Source organism: Lissotriton vulgaris, chromosome 4_1 (assembly GCF_964263255.1).
Source record: "Lissotriton vulgaris chromosome 4_1, aLisVul1.2, whole genome shotgun sequence".
Lineage (NCBI taxonomy): Eukaryota > Metazoa > Chordata > Amphibia > Caudata > Salamandridae > Lissotriton > Lissotriton vulgaris.
This window is the reverse complement of record NC_141691.1, coordinates 582646174-582667879: the sequence shown is the minus strand read 5'-3', so window position 1 is coordinate 582667879 and position 21706 is coordinate 582646174. Positions and strand designations below refer to the sequence as shown.

The 21706-nt window shown below is 46.9% G+C and overlaps 1 protein-coding gene across 1 annotated transcript in view; it reads left to right on the top strand.

Moving 5' to 3' along the window:
- The first annotated feature begins 1068 nt into the window (after positions 1–1068).
- RP9 (RP9 pre-mRNA splicing factor) overlaps positions 1069–21706 on the top strand; it is a 102481-nt gene continuing 81843 nt past the window's right edge. Inside the window, exon 1 of the mRNA XM_086964800.1 lies at positions 1069–1430. Within this exon, the coding sequence (XP_086820926.1) occupies positions 1243–1430 (188 nt within the window). The 5' untranslated portion in view covers positions 1069–1242. The remainder of the gene's footprint in view (positions 1431–21706) is intronic.

Sequence of the window (21706 nt, the reverse complement as noted above, 5' to 3'; positions counted from 1 at the left end):
GCGATAATGCGATAGTGCCCAAGATAGAAGAGTTTGAGTCATGTTAACCTGAACCAGTTGCAATAAGTGATGAACAAATTCATGTCAAACAAAAGATTGTTGATAGCCAAGCCAGAGCTAGTTTATCACGACAAGGTGCACAAAGCAGTTAACAAAAAATTTTGCAAAGGGGATTGGGCGCTTATCAGGAGACACAATAACCAGATCAAAGGAGAGTCCAAGTACTATGACCCTGAAGAGTTTGTAGAAGTCACCGATAGTGCCATTTGTTTGAGATTACTGGGTTGGCGGAACAAAAGTGATGCTATATGTTTGAACAAAGAGCAGGTAGACTTATGGTTTGAAGGAAAAGGAAACAAAATATTTCAAGAGAATGAATTTTCATGGTTTATGTATGATGGTAATGATGATCACCAGGCGACAATGTCTCACAAGGAATATGTAAGACAATATGACATACACAACAAAGAGGAAGGTCATAGAAATGATTCAAGTAATTCTAGTATTGAGGTTGATGGGACTGTAGATGTGGAAGCTACCACCGAAGTGGTAGACAGCTGAGAAACAAGGTCAGATCAGAATCCCATTATCTCAAGTACTTCCAGCGTGGGAAAGGGGGAATGTCATGGAGGTTGGGAGGATACTTGTACCAGGTATGGAAGAATATCCAAATTACCCTCTGGCCGAATCAAAGATTATGAATTATTGTGACTGTTTGTTATTCCTTTTGGTAAAAGGGAAATGTTGCAGGTCTAGTTGTTTTCCTCCAACCTTTTCCCCCTTCATCCCCATTGGTCATGTTATGACGTAGATAGGAATGTTGTGTACATATTTATATGGTAGCCACGCCCATGTCACGGAGCCGGTGTTCTTCCTGTACAGCTGTTCCACCTCCTTACGCAAGCTCGTACGTTGAATAAAGTACTTCACTTTTAGTACACTTCGTCTCCCTCTTTATTGAGAATCATTTCACAACATGTACTTTATTAAGATATTGCTAAAAGTAATCTGTTGGGGGAAATATATCTAACACCTTATTACAAATAAGACCATTTCAAGATGGCCACCACTGTTAGGTGCGACGAAAGATATGCTAAGAAAATTCTATGCCGTCTTCTGTTTCCATAGTGCTACAGTACAGGCTGCGCTCTGTGTGTGCCTGGTTAGCAGGCAAAGAAGCAGCCGTCCAGCTAATTTTACGTTATCGTCTCCGTGCCTGGGTGGACTTTGGAGGAGCTGGTCATGTCTCTAAGGGAGAAGCATGGAGTAGAAGCTGAGTCCAGCAGTCGTCGGCGACGCCGATCCTCCTCCTCTCAGCAGCAAGATGAGCTGTGCTCCAGCTCCCCCAGACGGAAGCAAGACCGCTGGGAGAAGCGGAGGAAGAAGGAAGAGGTGCTCAAGCTCCAGCACATCAAACATGTCGAGTCCTTGTAAGCAGCATGTGAACTCTGTGCTCACTGTCTACATTATGTGCGACTAGAACGTGTACTCTCTTAACCACGTGTCTCGCCCCTGAAGTTACCACTTCCCATTATCTCCACAGCCATAGACACTGTATGTATCCCAGTATTGGATCTTATGCGCCCTTAGATAAGCATGAAGTTAATAAAAATACATTTTTCCATACTGAAATAGCTAGGCAACAATTGAAACAAGACACAAGTCTTCATAGGAAGAAACCTATTTCTGATGAGAATTAGATATTTTAATATTATCTGCTTCCATCTAAATTGAAAATGGTAATTGAGCATTAAAAACCGCGTTCTATCAAGCTGTTGTGTATAAGATTACTTGGAGTTGCAACAGTTGTGCATGTGGGTGGGAGGGCCAAGTGAAGATTGTGAGTGGGAGTGAAAATAAAATAACCCGTTGGTACCCCAATGGTACCCCAATATATTTATTAGAGGGTCCTCTGGGTTAGGTTAAAACTGGACGGGGATGGATATGCTCTTTCTGCTGGTGGAGTGGGAAAAAACAAATAGATCCCCACTTCTCTCTTCCCGTGTGACTATGTAGTGCGATGTGTTTGGGGGGGGGGGGAGAGAAAAACTGCAAGAGTCAGTATATTGGTAATGGGAGAAGATACTCTACCCACAGGTTATCATGTGTGGTGAATGCGAGATCCTTTGCCAATATACTGACTCTTGCAGTTTTTCTCTTTTTCTCTCCCCCGCCCCCTACTCTGTTTTTTCTCCCTTGTCTCCAATAGGTTTTGAACTAGAGCATACAACTAAGACGTTGCTCTTTAAGACTTCAGACACCCTCACAGAAGGCATGGTAGGAATATAGGGTGTCTATTTCCCTACTCCGGACCCTCTTTTTACACTTACGGTCCTGAAGAAGCGCTCTGGCATCCATTAGGGACCATTAGATAGCACGAAACATGTCGACCACTCACATTTAAACACATCGCACTACATAGTCACACGGGGAAAGAGAAGTGGGGATCTATTTTTTTTTCCCCACTCCACCAGCAGAAAGAGCATCCCCGTCCAGTTTTTAACCTAACCCGAGGACCCTCTAATAAATATATTGGGGTAACAATGGGTTATTTTATTTTCACTCTCACTCACAACCTTCACTTGGCATACACACCCACATGCACAACTGCGGCAACTCCTAAAAAGATCTCCATCAAAGAGCCCTCCTTGAGGGCCCGTGAGGGACTGCAACGTCACCCCCACGTGGAGCAGTCCCCAATGATGATGCTTTACACTCGCAAGGGTGTGTGAGGGCACAACATACACAGGAGTATCTCTCCTCATTCACTCACACTCATATCTTGCTTTTGGAGACTACTTGCCCTATTTTGCAACCACAATAGGCTGCTATCTTCCCACTCCCTTTAGGAACTGGTACCACCATTAGTAATGATCATTACCTTTAGGAGCATTGGTCCAGGACCTCTTCCTAATTAGCTCCTTGTCCCCTTCTCCTTAGAATTGTGGTCACAGTTAGCAAATCAAAGTCTTGAGTGTACCACAGATTAATATTAAAAATATGGCCGAAATACTGTATTTTAAAGCATTTAATAGTACATTGTGCATGTCTGACTGACACGTGGTCTCTTGGGAACATGGGCTCTGTGCCAAGTCAGCCTTGGTATCCCATGTGACACTGGCTAGGGTTCTTCTCTATTTGGAAGAAAACGTGGACAAGAAACAGTACTGGCTGTCAGCAGAAGCACACAGACCATTAGATTAGGGTCAGCAAGTGTCTCTCTAAACGACTCGCTTCTGCCTGGTGAGCTTAATGGACATATAAAAACACATTGTTGAATACATAAATGACAGTAAAATTAGTAGAGGTGTTAATGAGCCTGAAGTTTACCAAGAGCAGATTTCTGTGTGAACTATTTTTATCAGGAATATGGGATGGCTGAGTCTAAATTTTCAGACCAAAGCACGTACTAAAAAGAGAGCTTAGAGCAAATTGTGATAATACCAAAAGCAGCATGTTTACCGACTCCATGTAGACGTTTGAGTGCATTTGAGATTTTGCGCAGAGCTACTACTGTACTGTGATAATATCAAGAGCATAACATTTTATCATTCTGTGACTGTTATTATGAGCTGAGCTATTACAGATATTATTTATAGAAATATCATTACTAGTATGTTATTCCTTCCTAATGCTAAACTTCGTAAGCTAGCAACGTTTTCTGTACCTGAATTGATAAAATCAAAAAGCTGGGCTAACAAAATGATACTTGAACATTTACACAGAATATGACAGCAGTCAGTATTAGTCTAAACGCTGCTATGTAATCAGGGTGGCATGTTGAGATTCATGTAGTACTTACTGACCTATTACACTTAGCAGATGAAGACTTCTACCAGACACTATTGCAAGGCCATATTCTGATCCCTACTAACCAAGCATGGTCTGATTCGAATGTTATGAGGGCCCATGTTCCGTGGTATAGTAGTCTGAAGTTTATTTAGTTTATAATAGTTCTGATAACTTTCTACTGGCACTGTGTTGATGGTGCTTTTAACCATAATACATTATGAATGACCACATTTATGCCGAGATACTAATTGTGATTTGTGTTACTGCTTGAGTTCCGTATTTCGTGGAGGACATCATTTCAGATGTTAGGCATTTTGCTGAAGTGCATCTAGGAATCCAACTAGTGACAACACTTTTATGATAGTAACAAGGGTTTTCGAGTTGCAGAGGTGTATTTCAGGAGACCTTCTTCAGATGCATCATCAAAACAGACCATCATAAGTTAGTAATCAAAGTAAAGCCTGTCTTTTCTCTTGTAGGAATTCTAGGCGTAGTCCACTGGTTGTATCAATTGTATGCACATTTCTTGTTGGGTTTTTTTTGCCCTAAAATCATATTCTTTATCAGAATTTTTTTTTTAGAATTTTTGACAGCAGTACAGGATAATAAAGCTGCTGGGCACCATTAAAAACACACCAGCTGACAATTAGACCAATGGGTCCCCCAAACTCTGCGGTACAAACCACAATAATAATACACCATGCAATAAAATAACACTCTCCAGCAGCTCCACAACCCACATTGATCAGACAGAATAAGTCTTGCGCCGCGTCACCCGTCTCACCCGCCCCTCCCCATCATGACATGATGAAGTACCAAACGCCCTAATTTCGGCCTCCAGGGACCACCCCTGTTGGGGACATGGCTCCAAGTAAATCCCACAAAAGGCTGCCCAACCTTCCCATATTTTGTAACATTTCTTGGGGCATCCCATGGCTATATAAATCGGGCTGTCCAACTCCATACTGCGATAAATGTCCCTCTTCCAAACCTCTAGGGAGAGGGCCTGGACATCTTTTCATGCCCTCGCAATGTCCCTCTTGGCGATGGTAAGGCCCTGCCACAGCAAGGCCCATTTGTATCTATTATTGTCTACCCTGTTCTGCGATGTGCAGCAGAGAGTACCGTGGGGTCCTCGGCAGGTCAGTCCCAACACACTTTCCATGCAGCTAAGCACTCCCTGAAAGGAGATAAAATGTTGCAGCTTCAAACTGTATGCAGGAAATCTCCTATCTCAGCATGGCAGCGTAAACAGCTGGCAGCCTCAGTCAGTAAGTCCCCTCATGCACAGCCCCTCCCTCGTAAAATAGACCCAATGTAGATGATGCAGCTGTGTCAGGAGATTTTGGCAGGCGATGGCCTTCTCTTGCGGAGAGGCACGTGCCTTTCTCCAGTCTTCATCTGTAAATGGCCCCACATCACAATTCCAGGCCTCCCGCAGGGTCCCAAAGGTATCTGGGGCATGGCGACCTGTGGATGTTGGACATTTTATGTTATGAAGTGTCCGTCCGAAGCAGCTTGCCCTTCAAAGGACTGAACTCTGGGACATCGACCAAATGCGTGATGTAGGGTTACTCCCTAGCATATATTTGAAGAATTGGGACCGGTGGGTACAAACTCCTCTTGGAGATCAGTAAACGTCTTAAGTGAATTATGTTGGAATAGATCACCCAGCGGGAACATGCTAATAAGGTCCCAGCACCGAACCTTTCACAGCTCATCGGACCATAGGAAACCCAGCAAAAGTTAGCTAATGCATGTGAAGAGGGATGTGGGGACAAGGAGCAGGAAGTTTTGACATTGGCAGAGCAAGCAGGGAAAGCCACCATCTTGAATGTAGCCAATCTCCCCAAAAGTGAAAGATGGAGCGAGGCTCAGAACCTCATGTACATTGTCAATCTGTTCAGCTGGGGCTGGATGTTTCGGTCCCATTTCCGGGTCACATCTGAAATGATGTAAACCCCCAAGTAGCTGAACCCTTGCTGTTGAACTGCAAGATCCTTTCCCCCACAACAACTCTGGGACACCGTCTCCCACTATGGAAACCGAGGTTTTGCAGAGGTTCACCCAAAGTCCCCATATACCTTCAACATTTGCAATGCACATGTCCCGAATGCTGTTGGTCCGTCAGGAACAGGAGCATATCATCAGCATACAATGCAATCCTTTCCTCCTTTCCCAGACCCCAGTTGTAGCCCCTCAACTGTGCATCCACTCAGGCCCACTCCGCCAATGACTCAATAACCAGAGAAAAGAGGAACGGTGAAAGGGGGCACCTACTGGGTATTCCGCTCAGTTTAAAATGATAGCGAAGTACCCACCTACACTTGAGCAAATGATTCTGTGTAGGGAAGCTTCACATAGCTGATGTATCGGGATCCAAAATTTATTTTGGTCAGGTGAGAGAACAAGAACGGCCGTCTGACCTAATCGATGTCCTTACGCAAGTCTACCTGCAGCAGCGCACGCTCAATATGGTGGTGCCTCAACAGGACTATTGCATTGCTCACCTATCGGATGTTGTCATGTAGGCCTACCTGGTATGAAACCAAACTGGTCATTGCTGATCAGGTTATCTATAAATTAGATTTTACCTATTTGCTAGGGCATTTGCCCACACCGTGACATCAACATTAAGGGCCCTATTCTGATCTAGTTCGGAAAGCATTCCTATAGAATTGATCCCGGAATGCTTCCCGGACGACTCTGATCAGGGGAGTCCGACCGAACGATTTGGATGTATCCAGATGTTTCCGGATACGATTCGGTTAGACTCCCATTGACTTCAATGGGAGCCTGTGTTTCGGACGAGAACACCGGTTCCAATTGAAGAAAGGGGTGGCTGGAGAAAATCGTGCGCCTTGTGGTGGGCACCCCATGGTGCCTGCCAAATTGTGCATAGTTGGAAAGGGGGGTCCTTTGGGGATCCCAAAGGCCAGATTCGGAAGGCCCTGGATGAAGGGGACCTGCCACGGGCCCCCAAAGACCGATTCCGGCAGCTGATTCGTTCAGGAGAAACCGAATCAGTCATCGTACTCGCTCACTCAGAAAGCAAGTCCAAAGAGCTGTTTGATTTGGCTCCGAAAGACGCGACCTGTCTGAATGCCTTTTGGTACTGATTCGGACAGCCCTTCCGGTTTCCAGGCATCGTACTCTGTCGTTGGGAAATGTGCACGATTCGGTCCGAAACCAGGGCTCTGGATCCGATTCGGCAATCACGAATCCGATTCGGAGCCCCTCAGAATGACATTGGAATCGACTCATGAGCGCCCAAGTGGCACTATGAAACTCAGCCGGGAGGCCGTCTGGCCCTGGCGATTGCCCCGGCTGAAGTTGCGCCAATAGCCCCGCCCCCACCCACCCTGTTCATCCACAGTAATGGGCATGTTCAAGACATACCTGTCCTTGGCCGAAAGAGAACGAGGTTGAGAGGTCCTGCACCAATGTCTCAATTTCAGCAGGGCTCTCTATCTCGTAGCAAGCATATAGAGCATTGTAATAGGAAGCAAAAGCATTGGTAATGAGCAACTCTCAGGCCACTCTCTCACTCTGAGCATCGTAATATGTGAGATAGGCTCAAAGGAGGACCGCATGGAGCACAGACTGTGCAAGCTTTTGCTTGATATTTACCCCATTGATAAATCCGGCTCTGGGTCGCAATTCAGGCCAACCTGGCCTCATCCATCAGGGTATGACAAAGGATGGAGCTAGTATGTAGCGCGTCTTGAAAAATCGCCAGATCTGATGTCTCTAAATATCCGAGCACCAGTCAAGAAATCTTGCATCCAGGTCCTCCACCTGAGCATCCGTCTGTTTACATTGGGCAGCGCGAAAGCTAATAATAAAGCCAGAGAGGTGACTTTCCAAGTCTCTCAGAGGAGGCTACTGAGCTCAGATTGTGCCGCAAGTTATCTCGAGTAGTCTTAAGTAGTGTTGTGTATGGTCATCCTAAACTCATTACTGAGTAAGGTTCAGTGACTCAAACGCCACCAGGGTGAGCCTCCCAGCTCCCCAAATTCCACCAGCAGCTCCACCAGGGCAAAATCGAACAACATTTGCTCCTCATATACTATTGGGAAGAGAAAATAGTCCAGTCTCGAAAAAGTATTGTGTACCCCCAGAATAATTGTTTTAGCCCGTTTCCGTGTTTGACAAAACTGCAGTGCATTCAATAAATCCATCCTATCTACGAAGCGGGGATGGTACGGATGATGTGCATAAATGCCTCAGACAGAGGAGGTGCATATACAGTGAGTATAGAAAATTTATTCCAGATATGGCCTCGTACCAATCAAAGTTATCATGCCAAGTCTGTATGTGTTGGAACTGGACATGCCCCTTAAACAGTATAGTAACCTCTCTAGACCCCGGAGTGAAACACCTTCATGAATCCCATGCAATCCAAGATGGGACATTTGTTGGCCACAAGATGGTTCTCCTTCAAAAGCAGAGTGTCTGAGTGCACTCTGTGGGCCACCTGCAGGCCCGCCTCCTCTTGATCTTATCAGACAGTCCATTAACCCTTTCGGTGCCTGTCTGACGTCACGGTGGGCATGTGCGGAGCACGGCTGGGGACCGTCCAAACCACTCCCATCCATTATTTCATTCGCACTGCGGTGGAATTTGCGCCGTGGTCAACGGGTTAAAATTCCAATGAGGAGCTGCAAGGACCCATCCCCCCTGCCCCCCCATTTATCTCATCCGCCCGCAATGGAAACCGCAGAGCATGATAAAGCAAGTACAAAGGAGTTGAGTGGGTGCATGAATCATTGGTGTATTTTTGTGCGCTACACTGATGTGTAAACAGGAAAAAAACATGAAGTAACTCCTAACACAAACCCCTAACCACCCTACACTTCTATAACTGGAAGTACCTGTTGAGATACCAACACAGGCGTGATGCCAACTGGGCGTACAGAATCCCTGCCTCCACCCGAAGGTTGTACATTGCTTACCTTAACATAACCCCCCCCACCCCCAATAAAGTGAGGAGGAGGGCCCAGCAACCCCCTATCAAACTGCAGGAGCGTTCCTTGCAATAAAAATACATACTGTAAGGGAATCGCATATTAACCAACAAATTATCAAAGTAATGTCTGAAGGGTAGAAAGCCTGTGAATTGGAAAACCATGAAAAGAGGTATGATAGTCTTGTGGTAGGGCCAGTGTGGACTAAGGGGCCCATCCCGGCTCGGCAGCAGACTCATTAGTCAATGGAAGATCACCATCGAAGGCAATCAGGTGATAATGGACTTCACTTTCGACCGGGCCACAGGAGCCATTTCCATGCCAGGCCCCCCAAGACCACAGTCTCCTTCTCTATGTGGGAGTGTTCCGCATGGCATTCCTCTTCAAACAATGCCTTTCTTTTACCCACTCCCAGGCAGTCTCCTGCGTGTCAAAGAAAGAATATTTGCTTCCAAACAACACCTTCAGTCGGTGAGAAAAAGCAACATGTACTGAACGCCCAAGGCTCTCAACTTCTGCTTGACATCTACAAAGGAGCGGCTCTGTTGCTGAACTTTGAAGGTCTAGTCAGGAAAAATCATCATCAGAGATGATCTGCAGTGCAAAGAGTCTCTTGCACAGGAAGCCCGTGGTATGCCGTCAAGGTCTGCATAGTTCAGTATACGAGCAATTATGTGCCTCGGCAGAGACCCAGACGAGGGCTTTGTGTTCACGGCTCTGTGAGCACGTTTTACTATGAAGCTAGTAAAGGCAGAGTCTGTCAGCAACCATGTACTGAGCCAGGTAATAATGAAAGCGGACAGGTTCAGCCCTTCCGCTTCCTCCAGAATCCCCACCACCTGAATGTTGTTCCATCTGGATCGGCCCTCTGTGTCAACTGCTCGTGCCACAAATCGGGCTACTGTGCATCGCAGAGTCCTCACCTCTGATTGGCAGGCCTGTAAGGAACCCTTTGCTTCAGATATCCAGCCCTCGGTTGCCGTGACTCCCTCCTCTGTGTTGCGTAGATCTTGCTGAATAAGCAAAAGGTCTGTCCAAATAATTAAGTTTACCAGTTTTTCCCTCAACAGAGATGCGGAGATCCTGGATGGACTGCAGGATAGGGGGACACCTCTGCCAGACAAGCATCTCCTCCCTGCATTCCAGCAAGGCTGCCCGGGGGGTTCTGCAGAGGAGGTAGGTTTTGTAAATTTATTTGTCTTGCCCTGCTGGGGCTGCTTGTCCTTCCCCATAACATCCAGTCAGGGCAGACCTCACGACCGCCCAGTTTCTGTAATTGAGACGGGTAGTGACAGAGCAGACCCCAGGCAAGATCACCTCACGTTCAAGCTACATGCTGACTGGTGGCTGGTAGGCGAACCATAGAGTACCAGACCTTCGTTGTTGCAAGCAGAGAGCCCTTCTCTGGTTTTACCATGGTTAGCGCAGCCCTAACTGACTGCAGAGTAACCTCCTTCAGTTCTGCTACCGGCATGCTCCTCTAGCCGCACCGCCCCATGGCCCGATGCAGCCGCTTACACCACTGACCTCAGAGGGAGGGTAGATCCACCCGACACCTGGCCAAAGATCACAGGCCGCATGCAAGGCCACAGTCAAACCTCTGGGCTAATGCCAGTCCTAGGCCCGCACACACAAGTCCACACCACCCAATTGGCACTGCGGCTCCTGAGGTCGCTAGGCGATACGTTTGCGTGGTCCTGAGGCAGGGAAATGCAGGCGATTCTACCTCACACAGAGAGGGGAGGCGCCCCACACTTATTTGTCACCTTCCACCCAAAGGGTGCTGAGACTCTGGGCGCGAGCCATCCGCAGAGTCCAGGGAAGCAGCCAGCCCCAGATCGCCTCACCCTATGTCACATTAGGGCCTCTGCAGTGCAGAAACCGCTGCTAACTCACTGCAGATCCCTAGCTCTCAGACACTCTGCCACAGCAGACCCATCAGACCGTCGGATTCCTCATGACTCATGGGGCCCCCTCTCTGGTTTCTTGAGGCCGTGGGGAGCACCAAAGCTGCTCTTCTCCAGTCCCGGGCCTGCTTCAAGCCAGGTGAGGCGCTGCTCACTGCTGCCAGCGCCGCCTCCGTGCTCGCTGCGGCCAATCAGGCAGTAGGCTCCGGGCGGGGGGAGGGAGTGGGGGTCAACTTCGCCTTTTTTGCCCTCGGCTGGCTGGGACCGACTAGGCCTGGGGATGCTCTACTGTATATCAGCGCCATGTGCTGACCACATAGACACTGCTCCTTCCCACCAGCAATTCACCTAGCGTCCGGGAGCAGCATCTGGGGCGTTTCTATTGTGATAACCAATATGTATGCTGTCGGATGAAATGCGAGGCAGCGGAGCTCAGCAAAGAGTGACCGCCATCTTCAGTGGCTAGACCACGGCCCCAGCCCCAAAACGCTATTTTGTTTAACCAGGTGTACACAATGAATGTCACACTTTACCCATTCATTGAGAAACTTGTACCAAAGATGACATTTTTACAAAATACTGAAGGTCTTGAGGAGAATCCCTTTCTCCACACTCATCGCTGATTGGTTTTGGATCATTTGTTGCTCTTGCAGTAACACTGTCACTCTTTTGAACCCCTTAACTACGGAGTTGAAATCGCTGTTCAGCCCTCCCTACTCTGGAAATTGCTCCAGCCCCACCGGGAAAGAGGGGAACGGAATCTGTGATTTCTTGCACTCCTTTGGGTATCCAAGACAGTGAATGTCAAATATAGGTTTTGTGTGTAAATTGAGGGAGGGAAGCTTAAAATTTACCCATAATTGAAAGCCTGCAGCAGTGATGCGTTACATTTCACAAGTTAGCTACGCAAAGGATTAAAAAAAGGGTTCCACTTTCTGAAATCATCTGTAATAACAAATATTTCTATAAAGATTGTGAAGTTAATTAATCTGTGTAAGAAAAACAGCAGAAGTATCGAAAATATGCAGAATTGGACAGGAAACATAATAGGGCTACTTAATGTACATTACATGTACTTACTGCATTTTGCGATCTAGTAGCACAGCTATGGTCCATGTAATCCGTTATGTAGCACTAAACATTTGCTGACTTTGGGAGATTGATATTTGGCTCATTACGTGCAATTTTGTGTTCTGGATGTATAACCCACTCTTTATGGTATAGCAGAACTGTAATCTACAGACTACATTAATTGACCATAGCAAGCATTTTTCCTTATTTATATATATATATATATATATATATATATATATATATATATATATATATATATATATATATATATGTTAGAAACAGGGTGTCTAGTTGGCCGTGGTTTCCACCCCGTTTAAGTAGGGACCCACAATCCTAGTCTGGGTAAGTGTAGTACACACACAGTTTACCTGTGCTCACCTTCTGGCAGGTTGGCACTGAGCAGTTAGGCTAAACTTAAGAGGCAATGTGTAAAGTATTTGTGCACACACACAGTAACACTGTGAAAACACAACAGAAGTACTCCACACCAGTTTAGAAAAAAAGCCAACAAGACTGGAACGATAAACATCCAACATACACAAGTGAAGTGAATCCTTTTTTTTCTTTAAATTTTAACCTTTATTCACAATCAAAAATCTGTTACAGGATTAGCCACCTGCAGCCCCAGGGCCGACGTCCGATATCTAGCAAACATATTGTGTACTCAACAAATATCTGACACAGCCTGAGAGCCGACATCCCGGAGGCTCGGCGGCGTACGATGAAAGCACAGTGCATTATAGATCTAGGAGTAGTCAGAATAGCATCACCGTGAAGACATTTCAGAACTTGTGTCATCATACCGCCGACTGCGTACAGGACTTTGACATGACAAACCCAGAGGCATGCAGGCAAGACTCATCCTAGCATCATAAAAAAAAAAAAAAAAAGGGGCTAACTACATTCTACCCCAACTATCCCCCCCACCCTCAATTCGCCAGCAGTGCTCTTGCCCAGATTGCAACACAGCTAATACTTGACTGAACACTATGCTACTTGAAAGGGAAAGGAGAAACGTGTGCTCCACCTAACGTCCTGCTTTCCTCTCAAGGCAGGCAGATCCCTCCAGTGTGGCCCGCGGGCAAGTGAAGTGAATCCTTCCGGATTAAATGCTGATATAGCGTCTAGAGAACAATAGCTCCAACTAGGGCTATTTGGTCGAGCTTGATGGAAGCAAATCCACAAGTTCAGTCTGACTGCGATGGAGCGCGGGCCTGCTACAGGAGTCACACGGACCCCTGTACAGTATCCTGGATGCATCACAAAGTCAAAGACGGTGTGATGCGTAAAGGAGGTGAGGCATTGTGAAGGCAGATGATGCACCAGTTCCTTACTACAATGCAGGCCATTGGCACGTTGGCTCTCTTGGATGATGCATCCCACAAAGGAGGTGAAGTGTCACTGTAGCCAAGTGATGCGTTTGTCCTGGATGCAGTGCAAGGTCGTTGAGCCACTAACGCCTGGGACAATGCAGGGTGCAGGGGGTGGGGTAGGGGGGGGGGGGGGGTGATGCGGTGGTTGCAGGGACGAGACCTCGGGTCCTGAAGGCAACGTGGTGTCGATGATGCATTGATGTCACAGCGCGGTGCATCAATTCCACTGCCTTAGGGGGGCTGTTTCTGAGTTGGAGCGGTGCGTCACAGACTTCGGTGAAGTGGTTCTCGTGACTTATGCTGCAGCAGTACTTTAGAGGCAATGCAGCACCCTTGGGGCATGCATTGTTAGTCATGGCCATTGCATTGCACATTCAGCAAACGGGGACCACAGCTTCAGTGCAGGTAGTGGTGATGTCGATCTCGCAGGAATGTGCCAGTTCCAAAGTGACTCTTGGAGTCTGTGTTGATTTCTTGCTGCAAAACACATAAGAAATGTTAGTATGTCAGTAGCACACAATAAGACATTTCCAAATAGGGCTCAGTTCCCAACAACACATTTTGCTCCAAATCATCTTAGTCACCTGAAGACGAAAATGTCTAGCAAAAGTTTGAGTCGATGGCCATGCCACTGCTATGAAGTGTTCTGCTACTGGGCTGATTTTTATTTCTGGCCAGGAGTCTGTCTTCTCCCCTTATTCTGCAGACTCGTTGAGAGTCGGAATTATGCCAAGGAATAGGTCAATCCAGTAGCCTAATCACTTATTGCAACCAGTGAAGGACTTGCATCTATAACCCCTTTGAGGGGCCCAAGGACCAATAATATAGCCCACTTGTGACCAAAAGCATTCGAATTGGCCTATATTACTATTATTAGTGCAGCTTATGTACAGCACATCACAAAGTTAATGAGGTTTCTTTACACTTTAGCTCAAATCTACATTGGGGCCATAGTGAGGCTGCAGACGCTTTGAAAGACATACATTCTAATATTGTCAAAAAGCCATGTCTTTAACCGTTTTCAGAATTTAGCCAAAGAAGATTCAGCATGAATCTCAAGTGGGACTGAATTCGAGTTGTGTGCCAGAAACTTTAAAAAGCATCTATAGAGCATAACATTCAGGCTGTTTATTGAGGACTGGTGAAGGTGAGAAACAAGAGCCTTCCCTTCTTTCTTCATGCTCACACTGTGGCTCTTTCAAAGCCCTTACAGTGCATCATTAGCTCCAAGGGCTTGCAACATAGGGCAAACTGTATTGCAGGAACTGTGCAAGTGCCTATACATCATAAGAAAAAGTGGGCAGCGATTTACGAGCTCACCACCTTAGAACAAGCATTTGCAAAGTAATAGGTCTCGCATTTGCGAGAGTTTGAGCTAGTGGCATTGTAAATGACAATGGCTTTTATTTGTGTTTTGAAAACCTGCAAGCGGTGCAGTATAGTCCTTGCTTATGAGCAGCAAGCCTGGCAGTAAAAGAGGCAAAGTTACTGCCAGCCTTGCTTCTCATAAGCAAAGACTATAAGTACAAAGTGCTTAAGGTAGGGTGTCGCCGTCACCTTCCTGCTACCCCGCGGTCGTCGTGGCCTCTGTGGCTTCGGCGACCCCCTCGGGGCTCCTATGCGAGCCTCTTCTCTGCCGCCCTCCGCATCCCGATCGCCCGTCTCGTCAAGGGGGGGGAGAGGGATGGGGGGGGGGCGCTCCTCCAACCATTGCCACACGTCTTCCGGATGTGTGAAAAAGTAAGTTTTCTCCTTGTACATAACTTTCAATTTCGCCGGGAAGAGCAGCATATACTGAATATGCAAATCTCTCAACTTAGCCTTCACTGTCAAAGGAGCGCCTCTGCTTCTGCACCTCCTGGCAATAGTCTGGGAAGATCATGATCTCCGTGTTCTGCAATACGGATATCTCCGAGTTTCCTGGCTTCCCTTAAAATCATATCCTGGTCCACAAAGTTCAGGAAGCGGGCGATGACCGGCCGCGGCCTTGCCCCCACCGGTGGTTTCACCAACAGCGCCCGGTGAGCTCTTTCTATCACAAAGCAGTTGGAGAACTTCTCTTTCGGGAAGGTCTGCATCAGCCATGAGTGCAGGAACTCCGCCATATTGGCCCCTTCAATTCCCTCCCTAAAGCCGACAAAGCAAAGGTTATTGCGATGGGCCCTGTTTACTGCGTCATCCACTTTCCACTGGAGTTGCTTGTGTGAGACCTGTAGCTCCGCCATATCTTTCTTCAGGTCTTGAATGGTGTCCTCGGCCTCCTCCAGCCTAGTCTCCTACACGGTCACCCGCTCCGTCATGTTTCGAAAGTCTTGTCGCAGTAGCGTGACCTCTGAGCCCACCTCTCCGATCTTGACATCCAGGGCCGCACGAAACGCTTGTACATCCTCCCGGGACGCTTGTATGGCTCCCATCAATAGGGCCGTATCAGAGAGCGCTCCAGGCAGATCAGTCTCTGAGGGGGTGGGGACCTAGCATACCGGTCTAAAGTCCCCTGGCGTGGGGGTTTGGGGTTTGTATCTATCTTGCCCATAGTGCACCCACCTTTGGCCTGCGAACAGCTAGAGACCCCCCCGCCACAGTCCACTCCTCCTCTCCCCTTTCCTCCTGGTCCCTGCAAGCCGACCGAGTGGCGGGGTGGAACTTAGTCCACCGACCCCTGTCCTGGTGTGGCTCCCCAGAGCGGCGCTTATCAGCAGGTCCTCCACCGCGGCCGCGTTTGAGGGGATGCTGGCCTTCGGCGCGCTCTAGGCCCTTTCACTTCCCAGTCCCCCAAGGCTGCCGGTATTCCGGTTCTCTCCGCGGCGGCTCCAGACCCCCAGCGCTCTTCCCCCCCCCCCCCCTTCAAGACCGAAGAGGTGGCCTTCTTAGTACTGTAGGCCCGTCGGGCGGGTGGGGGAGGGAGTGGGGGGGCGCACTCACCCGTGTCTTCTCCTTGCACAGTTACAGGCCCACTAGGCCTCGCGTCCCCCCTCTGGCCGCAGTCACTGCTCCCTGGCCTCTGGCTCCGGTGCCTCGTCAGTGCTCCGTGTCCTCCGAACAGCACCGCCGCCAGCCCCCGCAGTCACCTTCTCTCGCAGGCGCTCCGGATGACCGGGCGGGCGAAGACGCTCCTCCACACCACCAGCCGGGCTCTCCTCGCCGGATCCCCGTTCTGGCCGATAGGCCCTTGCCGCCGCAGCTCCTCCCTCCGCCTGCTCCGCAGCACAGCGTCCCGTACGAGCTCCGGAGGTACGCCGCTCAGCACCGGGTCCCCGCCAAGAGGGTCAGGAGCACCGTCCCAAGCGCCTTTCACTGCCACCGGCGTCCTCGGCTTCGTCTGCTCCATTCTCAGTGCAGGTACGCCGCCATTTTGGGACAGTCCTCACGCCACCCCTCAGAATTTAGGTTCTTGTGTGCCGCGTCGCTCGCTTCTGCTTGTGCTTGGGTCGTGAGAGGACCTTTATAGTATATTCTGTAGCGAATACGGGACCGCTTGTCACCAGTTTACAGGTCGGATCGAGTCGGCTCGCCGGAGCTGCAGAGGCTCACGACTTACTCGGCCATGTTGTTGGCCACGCCCCTCAGCCTGTTGCATTCTTGATTGCTACTAGCAGCATCCGTGTGACTCAACAGATGGAGCAGATAATCTCCGCTATAGGCATAATAGGAGTCCACAATATATCGATAACAGTGGGGCCCTAAAGCTGGTTCAAATGGTTAGAGTTAGTGGCACTTCCCTAGAACCAAGAGTGAAGGGCCAATGTCGTTGTATCCCGCTCAGCTGGGTTCCCACAGAGTTGAGGATGGTACAGGGACAGTTGGGGGTGATTCAGGCTTACCATCCTGTTGTGGAATGCTGTCTTTGGGTCCTTAAGCTCACATGGTTGTTAGCAGATCTTGGAGTGGAGGTGGCCATCTGGGTGGGCTTCCAGGTCCTTGTGACTCCTGGGCGTTTTACTTCCTTAAATCTATCTCTATGCAGGCTACAGGCTGTTTCTGTCACAGCCGTACAAATGATCAGCTCAAGGTAAGGCAGTACGAGCCCTCCGTTAGTGGCCCTGATGGGAACCTCTATCTGGTATATATTGAGAAGCATCATTTCCTGACTTTTTTAGGCAGTGAAGGGGTTGGCATAAAATGATCAGTTTGCTTATATCAGACGGACTGGATAGAAACACCATGCAAGCTCTTTATTCCTAGGTGGCGTCAATGGGGGAAGGGAAGCTCAGGTATTGTTGCTCGACAAGTATTTTAGGAATGACAAGATCTGGCTGAAACTACACCTCTCAAGTCCGACGTCTGTCAGGGAGCTAGAAATGCTGGCATGCATGTTGTCACATCTACAATCAACACAAAGGAAAAATGCAAACTATGACAAGACTGCTGTTTTGGCCGATGTTTGCTGTATTGTCCATTGCGCACACTTCAGCCTGCACACAGACTCCCAGTGATGCTACTGTATGTGAAATATGACACACCGACTCACTCTATATCTAATGGGATGGAAAGCAAGAACGTATGTTATAGGGAAACTAGGTAAACTCAACAGGGAATAGATGGTAGGCTCTTCCTTAATAGAGGTACAGGTAGAGAAACCTGCCCATAAGCTATATTTTTTGCCACAAGCTGTCAGTCTACCCATAAGAGGAGAGTAACCACTTTGTGTAAAGGGATACTTTCTATACACTCCCCTGCTGATGTAACAGCAATTAGAACATGAAGCCCCTCCAGTGGATTTACAGTCTGAGATTGCTTGAGGAAAATTGGTACTCAACAGAAAGTCAGTTGCAACAGCTTTCTTTGTAGATAGACTTTTTCTCTACAAACGTTTAATCCAATACAAAGTTTAGAAGTGTAACGAGATAGCCAGTTAGATAATGGGCTAGCAAAGAAGAAGTAATGCAGTGAGATAGCTGTCAGACTGATCATGAGGATTAGAGCAGATCTGTTTTTTTAAATGTATTATAGTACACATAGTTCTGCACAATGGAATGCCGGTACAAACATAGTGAAAGTTAATATAGCAACCTTAGTTGAGCTATCAAAAGTCAAGTTTGATATTCCTTGATAAGAAGGTAACGTGAGGACCGGTTTCTTTGTGGAAACATGCCACTTAAACTTGAAATTCAAGTATTACGATGACAATACATCAAAAATGTATTGAGATACTTATAAATTGAGACAAGAAAAGCCTGTCTGGTGAATTGAATAGCCAATTTATTTGAATGATGTATTATTTTCGGAAGGAGAAGGTTTCCTACATGACTGGAGAGCACGCACATCTGTCTCAAGTTCATCACTGCAAGGTGTCACTTGAGACGCACAACAATCTTTCATATTCAGTATTTTGTTAAACTATTTGAGACCCAGAGTCGGGCTATGTGGATAGGAGTGCACACAGTGTTCATTCTCTTTGCCAAGGATGACTGTGGTCACCTCACCAGGTGGTAGAGGACTTACAGTGGATCGCAGCAATCCCATCCATAGTAACAAGACATGCCTTTTTATCAGTCTATGGCTGGGAGGCCTACTTTTTAAAGCAGTCTGCCAGTCCACCGCAACATGGTCCTTCCCTCATCCTTGGTGTGTTTAAACGATAGGAAAATACAAAAAGTGGAGGGGGTCTGAAGGCGGTGCGAGATTAAAGACCTGACAGCACCCTACCCCTATTGGACTAATGAAAAACACATAAGGGGTGCTAAGGTCAGTGGTAGCCTCAAATGTCTAACGTGTACTTGAAGCATAGAGGTATAGACTGTAAGAGTGAGAGAAGAGAGCAGACGTGAACCCATCAGCCCACCCATTGGCGGAACTTCATCATCTGGGTTAAAGGAACACCAGCCTGGTGTCTACTAGGTGTCTCACTATGAAGGAAATGTGAGTACAGCAACTAGTATGTAGTACACCAGTGATGAAAAGTTGGGTAATAGTGTCTAAAGGGCTGTGGGAAGTGAAAGAAAGTTGCAGTGTAGAAAGCAAATGTGCTATAAGGAAAGTGGTGAAATAAAATTGACTAGCATGGTGCCTAATAGACCTTTATTGAGACGGTCACCATGGTGCCAAAATTAAAAGCAGAGTGTGAATGGATGTAAGCATATATTACCATTTATAGATGGATCAATCGGTCGACATGTTTCAGCCTAGGAAGGCTTTCTTCAGGACCTAATAAGACACTACTGCAACTGTGATAGTAAGGATCAAAGTGCATACCATGCCTGAGACATTAACCTACCAGTCTCTTGTGGGTGAATTGGTAGGAGATGAAGTCATGGTGTTTTAAGGACACCTAGTAGACACCAGGCTGGTGTTCCTTTAACCCAGATGATGAAGTTCCGCCAATGGGTGGGCTGATGGGTTCACGTCTGCTCTCTTCTCTCACTCTTACAGTCTATACCTCCATGCTTCAAGTACACGTTAGACATTTGAGGCTACCACTGACCTTAGCACCCCTTATGTGTGTTTAGACGATAGCCACTCTGGGATCCCCTTTGTATTCACTACATTCAAGTGGTAACTAAAATAGTGTTTTGGAGGGAGAACTCTGACAGCAGATGTAAATTGCAGGGTATAATAAGTAGGTATCGGGAAAAAATTGACAACACTTCAGGCAATGAATTATTACCACCAGATATACACCCAGAAAGTTTTACTTGAGGGAAAATATATCTTGCAGAAAAAGCTCCATCTATCATGGATGGATCCAAGGAATTTGGGCATTACCCCCATGGCAGAGGGTGCCTGGAAAGCGTGTCTGACCCACGTAGACACAGCCTGCACCCCATACATCTCAACAATAGAAATCTATTATGCATCACAAGAGAGCTTGAGCATTGGGAGGCGTAAGACCCATATCCCTACCAAGTGGAAAATAGCTGACATAGCCTGCCGTTCTCTCAGGATCTCAAAGTCTCAAAGAAATTGTAGTGGGAAGCTCCAGTGACTAAAAGGGAGATAGTGCCTGAAAGGTATTATACATGCAGTAGCCTAGGCTGTCTCCTGCAGAAACCTCTGAAGAGTAGTATTCCTGCTCACTTTTTCTATTTATTACGGCTGAATCTTTTATGTACTGTATTTGGTTGTGTGCAGTTTATTTATAATTTTTTCTTTTTTTAAAGATTAAACACTGGCTGGACATTGTTATTGATCTGTGTTAGTTGGTTTATAAAGTTCTGAGCTTCTCACCCAACACCATCTCTCTACAAAAACCCTTGGGTAGCTTGACTTTTACTCTGAGTATCAAGCTGTAAAGAGATGTATTTGGTGCTCAGTATTGTGTCCAAAACTAAGGTACAATCACAGTACACCAGTGGTAAACAGTTCTGATTGACATAGTCATAGCCCAGTAAACCACGAAAAGGGTCACACATATTGTGAGCATGAAGGTAGCACACTACCAAATGTTTGTACATCTATTTACAGTAACAAAGCGGTGGTAAATTACTGTAAAAAAATCTTTTTTGTTATTTTTGGTTTTCTCATCACAAGAAAGGAAACCAAAATTTTACAAACTTTTGACATTGAGGTTGCCCACTATTAGGAGACAAACCCGACAGAGCAGAGAGAGCCACATTTCAGCATTCATTTGTACTATTCTCCAATGCTCCTTCATCCAGCATGATATGTGGCTCTTTCTTGTGGTCTCGCCTTCCTAACCTCCAACCCATTTACCCAATGTCCTATTAATGTTCTTCAGGCACCTCTCCCCCATATATACTACTCTTTTAGCCATCTTACGCCAGTCAATGTTTTCATGCATGGGCTCAGAATCTGGTACCAATGGTTAGCCCCATAATCTAGCATTGTCTTTCTGCCATTGTTAACCCTCTGTTCTATAGTATATTTTCCTATTTCAGCTGGTTGAGTTTGTGCCACATCTGCAAAAAAGCTAGTATGGATGTTTATTTGGGTGTTAACCCAGTCATTAGTGATAGTCTGGCTTCCACTCTACCCCAGAATGGTAACAATTTGGGGCAGTCAAATAATGTATTAATGAGGGTCCCCTCTTCTTTCCATTCTACCAGGCATTCACCTCTTTTGTTCCTACCAAACCAGCATAATACAAGCAGTGCACTAGCCTGAACACTGATCATATTGCCACATCATCCGGGGAGAGGCGGGGGGGGGGGGGTAATTTATATGCATCCTCCCAATTCTGCCATTCATTGTTCAAAGGTCTACACTCCACCTCTCTCACAGCATTCTTAAACCATCTTAATCCTTGTTATTCAAGATCTTTAATAATCGGAATATTGCCTTGGTCCTAAGTGATTCAGCTGGTACTCTTTTTTTCTTCTTTCTAATTGTGAGCTATCTTGGACATCCACCAACTTATTTTCATACGACATTAGGGTGAGCCTCACATGCAAACATCTATAATGTTGTGACGTATAGAATACAAATTCCGCTCTTGGGGTCTCAAACAATTTCATACTGTACTTTGATATGCCTTTTTATGTCCCACTTCCTAAAGTGCTACAGCATTCCTCTATCTGTTAGTACTGTGCTATCCCACTGCCATACTTCCACCAAGTTTTTGCCTTCCTATTCATTATTGTTAGTAGCTTTATTCCACACCTGTAAGATGGTTGCTGCGAGTAGCAGGAGCTCTGCC